The following is a 5416-nucleotide window of genomic DNA, read 5'->3' on the forward strand; positions in this document are numbered from 1 at the left end:
ATGACTGAAGCGGATCAGAAGGCGAAAGTGATAATAATTGGAGCGGGAGTCAGCGGGCTTTCGTGCGCGGTAAATTTGTCAGTTTATTGTGACGTCACAATACTTGAAGCACGTGGCAGAGTCGGTGGCAGAATTAATACCTGCAGATTTGAAGGTTAAAATAATCAAACTAGGTTCTTAAAAATATTGTACCATAAATTAGTTTTACATTACTAAAACTAGTTCGATAGGAAGACGTTTTATAAAAATTTTAAAACTGGTAAACTTATTTTTCTTAATAATCTAACTTTTGTTGTCAAGTAGAAATCAATTTTTGACTTTATTGATTGTTCTATAACAAGTACATAGAATGGTTTAAAAAATATTTAAAAGCAAAATTTGGAAAGACAGCTACTTTAAAACTTTTAAAAATATTATCGACTAAATATCAAATTTCAATAAAATCAGTTTAATATCCAGACAGCTTCTATTATGAAAACGGAGCTCAGTGGATTCACGGTTCAGAACAAAATAATCTGAAATCATTTGTAGACAGGAGTAAGATCTCTACTAACCCGTATAATGAGTAAATATATTGTTGTAAGAATTATTAACAGTTATAACGTATAACACCAAGTTTTCAACAGAAAAGTCCGGTATCTTTTTGAAGACCACGAGGCGAAAGGTGACGAATATCGAACACTAGATGACGCTTTTCGAAGTTTTAAATCCGTTTTAAACAATGCCGAGAAAGGAATAAACATAAAAAATTCAAAAAACTTGCTGGAATATATCAACCAAAATTGGTCCGTAAGTAACAAGGGTGAGTTTTCTCCGCTGCACAGATCGCTGATGCATTACCAAAACATTGAAGAAGGTTGCGATAGTTTGGAAAACGTGAATATAAACGACTACGGCAGCTACAGTGGCTTTGCAGACGATAATACCACTGTAGACTGCGGACTGGACAAAATAACAAACAAACTTGACGAAATGTTACCAAAAGAAACTGTGCATTTCAACAAAAAAGTAACAAAAATTAATTGGAATGGTAGCCCTGTTCGAATAACATTCAAAGATTTAAAAACTAGTGAAGTAAGAACAGTTGATGCTGACTTTGTGGTCTGCACTCTTCCGCTTGGAGTTTTAAAATGTGGTCATGAAAAAATGTTCAAACCGAGTTTACCAGTGAGAAAAACAAGTGCAATTAAAAGGTAAATTAAATATTAATATAACATAAAAACTGTTGTGTTGAAATTGTTAATTTTAGGTTGGGTTTTGGAAGCGTGGCAAAAGTAATTCTCAGGTTTAAAAGTGAAAAAATATTTGAATGCGATCAGGACACCATGTTGTTTCTTTTGAGAAAACATGAATTTAAATATGGAAATTACTACGTGAAAGTCTCAAGGTGTCCGAGAAACAACGAAAGTTTTATGACGGTATTTTATTTTTGAACAAAATTTTTTTAATTATTGAAATAATATTTTTGAAGTTTTTCATAATAAACTATTAAGGTTTGGTTATCTGGAGAAGAAGCTGAAGCAGCAGAACAAACAGAAACCGAGGTTCTCATTGAAGTGTTCTGGACAGATCTAAAAAAATGTCGTTAATTTTTTTTTGTAATTATGATAAAAATAAAATAAAGTTAAACTTTATTTTAATATTTATCTTTGCCTTAGCACAGAGGTCGGCAGCCTTATGTAACTCGTGGGCAAACTTTCCTAGAAAAAAAATGCTCGCGGGCCGCTTTTATTTAAAAAAAAGTTCTAATAGTCGGAAGAAAAATATTAACTATGATCAAAAATGTGATAAATTAAGTAGTTTTAGAGCACTAATGAAGAGTATTTATTAAATTAAGAGCTTAACTGTAAGTTTTTATTACAAAACCTTTAATTTTTATTGGTTAAAAAAAAAATGTTTTTAGCTAAAAGCACTTCATGGGCCGCAGATTTTGACTTTGAGGTCCGCATTTAGTCCGTGCGCCGCAGTTTGCCGATCCCTACCTTTGAACGACCCTAAACTGTTTTCATATGTTATATAAATTTTAATGAAACTGATAAAAATATTAAAAGCATATTAGATGGGTTTAAAAAAAAGTTAGCTAAAGTATTTTTTATGTTCAAAAGAATGATAAAATCTTTATAGAAGTTTTATTTATAGTTTATTACAAATGTAGTATAATATTAAGTGTGGAACTAACTTACATTAAACAGTTTAGTTAAAATAAGGATACTATTTTAACCACCCGTGTTTTCTAACAAAATAGGTTTTATAAAATGATCGTTCACTTTTAAATTTCAAACTTATAATTATTAAATTTAAGCAGCTTCTGTCAAAACTTAAAAACTTACAAAACCAAAAGTTAATAGTACGAGTTGAAAAATTTAAAATCTAATAAATATAAGCACTTAGTTAATTTTTATTTTGAAGTTTCAATAAAAAGAAAAAAGATAATTTTATATGTTTTAGATAAAGTACTTAAGCTTTTGTTTACACATTATTTACAACAAGCTTGTTAAAATAAATTACTTGATATAGATAAATTATTTTATAAAATATAATTTAAACTTTTAACAGTCATACCTTCCTTACCTTGTCCTGTTTCCGCTCACGTGAGCAACTGGACACGTGACCAATTCACAAAGGGCTGCTACACCTACATATCAAATCAGGGCTCGATAAAGGACGTGATCAGTCTTGCGGAACCGCTGTACCGGACGTCGGCGAATCCGATAGTTTTGTTCGCGGGCGAAGCAACAAGCGTCACCCAATATTCAACGATGAATGGAGCATTTGAGAGCGGAGTGAGAGAAGCTGAAAGAATTGTAAAAATTATTAAAAAGTTTTGATTTTTATTTGCTTGTTAGTTTTTAATAAAAAAATCGTAATCATATAAGCTATTCTGCATTCCAATAAAGCTTTAAACTTTTGATTGACAAAACTTTTCTCGTGTCTACAAAATGAATAATGTGTTAATTTTTGAAAATAATAAGAAAGTATTATTATAACGAACAGTTTTATTAGTTTTATAACCTTAAAAATAAACTTTGATTTCCTATACAGCTTTTAGTTTGATTCAACAGCGTATAAATTAAATTTCAATAGGAACTAAATACTTCTTAGTCGACAAAATCACTGTGACGCAACTTGCAAAGCACAATCGATTGAAATTATTTAACAATTCCGGGTTTAAATAATTACTTTTAAAAGCATTTAAGGTCTAAAAGCATTGCTTCAATTTAAAAAGTTCATTTTATGAAGTTTTTTACGAAATAAATTAAAACAAAAATTTATAGTTATATGCTTAACACTAAAACACTTTAAAAAGTTTTTATGATTATATTTTATTTAAAAACTCGATTTATGCTGTTGCATAAAAAAATAATTGTTTATTTTATTATTATTTTGTGTTTTGTATTTAGATTTGTAGATAAATTTAATTTAAGCTTAAATAAAGTTTCAAAGAATATGCGTTACAATATATAGTTTTATAATTTTATAAACATATTATTTTTTTCAGCTTTTATTCCTAGCTTTTCATTGCATTATTTATGTTCTATCAGACACAAAAAGTTTTAAGAACATCGTAGTTTTTTTTCAGCTTGCTATATTATATGTTTATGTATTTTTTTACTAATAAAACTGCAGTATTTTTGAAAGATTAATTAAGAAAAGTATGTAAGTGTAAGCGTTTGTGTGCAAAAATATATAAACGTTGTTTACGAAAATAAATCTACTTCAATAGTAAAACATACATGTTTAGTTTATGTTGTATGTTAGAATTAAATATTTTTTCATACATAATATTATTAATGAAAAGAACAGAAACTTTTATTATCTTAGAAAATACAAATTAGTTTTATAAAACAACTTTATTAGTTTATCAAACTGCGTAAGTTGTACAGGTACGTAAAGTACAACATTAACAATAGTGATTATAGTTGTGTTTTTTAAAAAAAGACTTAAGTTTGTAAGAATTTTCCAAAAGCGATACAAAAACTAACAAAGCGTGTTTGTGTATAAAAAAAAGCTTTATTAAAAACTGTTTTAGATAAACTACCCTTTGAGAAAAAATTAAAGTTTAGGAATCAGTTACGAAAAAAAGAACATCATTTTTAAACATAATATTTTTAATATATTCATACAGAGTACTTAAAGCTTGTGGTAAATTTAATTAAGAAACTAAATTGTTATTGTTTAAACATGCGAGTTGTTTTAGTTTAAAAAGCTATACTAAATGTTTATATAAGAGGCTGAAATGTAACTAATTCGATATGCTTCGGGATAAGTTCAAACCATTAGAAAATAATGAAAAATTAACTTATCTACTCACTTATTTAATATATTTAACGTATCATAAGTAATTAGCTTATTGAAAAATAAATACATACTAACTAATTAAAGTACTTCTGAATAATCATAAAAGCTAAATAATAAACAAACAGCTTAAACTTCATTCATATCAAACATTTTTTACGACAATTTTTATATCTTTTATTTTTACGAATTCCGCCAAATTACTGCTAATTTAAAATAAAGATTCTTTTATTGTACTTTTAACTTAAACAAACTTTTTCCTCTTTTACGGGAAGCTAAAGTATTTTTGAAACACTGATGTATTATTTTATTATGAATTTCTATTTTTGCAATATGATAAAAATCTAATTGTTAAATAGATTTTTTTTACCAAATCAATTTTTTGGTTCGTTGTTGCTTATGAAAGTAAAACTGACTTTAGTTGTAGTTTGAACAGGTTAACTCATTTTTATTTGCTTCATAGTTTTATTTAATAATGCTATACTTCTGCTGTTATCTAAATTAGGATAAGTTTACTTTTTTAAAGGTCATTTAATTTAAAATAAATATAAAAACATATTAAAGATGTGTTTAACTTTGTAAAGTTTCCTTTAAATGAATTTTTAAACTTAGATAAATACTCTAGTTATTTTGGAAGAACATTTGTACTTCTATTTCTTAGTTATGGACAAACAAGTTTTATTCACGATCAAAATGTTTAAGTAAGATCGTTTTAAAAGTTTAATAAAAATACTTTAGAGATTGCATAATAGGACTTTAAATCCTATACATCTTTAGCCATTCAGGTATTAAATTAGATTTTTAACTTGTGAAATCATTATTTTAACAGTATTTTTTTTTTCAATTAAAAACGAACAGTCCTACGAAGTCAGCAAAAATTGTAAAAAAACTTAGAAAATAATATTCAGAATACAAATGCCATTGTAATTGAAGAAACATCTGTACAGAACTAAGTGGCAACTAAACAGGTTCTAAAACATGCATTACAAGTATGTACATCACCTTCAGTCAGAGCAACCATATTTTGACGGCGTATTACAAACGCTCAGCTGTAAGCTGGTGGTCAGAAAATTTAACAGCAGTCAAATTAGTTACAAAAAAAGTTAAAAAACGTGACCTG

At 27.3% G+C, this 5416-nt stretch overlaps 1 protein-coding gene across 1 annotated transcript; it reads left to right on the plus strand.

Annotated features, from left to right (window-relative positions):
* On the plus strand, nt 1-2828 carry LOC145844777 (protein anon-37Cs-like). Its single transcript, XM_082952200.1, has 6 exons — nt 1-154; nt 460-565; nt 627-1193; nt 1250-1418; nt 1494-1584; nt 2557-2828. Exons 1-6 carry the CDS (start codon nt 1-3, stop codon nt 2826-2828), a joined length of 1359 nt encoding a protein of 452 aa, XP_082808326.1.
* The last annotated feature ends 2588 nt before the right edge of the window (nt 2829-5416 follow it).

This window comes from Thalia democratica, chromosome 9 (assembly GCF_965202585.1).
Source record: "Thalia democratica chromosome 9, ktThaDemo2.hap1.1, whole genome shotgun sequence".
Classification (NCBI taxonomy): domain Eukaryota; kingdom Metazoa; phylum Chordata; class Thaliacea; order Salpida; family Salpidae; genus Thalia; species Thalia democratica.

Bases quoted from the DNA above. Each gene is read 5' to 3' on its own strand.
- LOC145844777 (XM_082952200.1), top strand. From the start codon at position 1: ATGACTGAAGCGGATCAGAAGGCGAAAGTGATAATAATTGGAGCGGGA. The intron at 1,194-1,249 runs GTAAATTAAATA...TGTTAATTTTAG, and splicing joins AAAACAAGTGCAATTAAAAG to GTTGGGTTTTGGAAGCGTGG. The intron at 1,585-2,556 runs GTTAATTTTTTT...AACTTTTAACAG, and splicing joins GACAGATCTAAAAAAATGTC to TCATACCTTCCTTACCTTGT.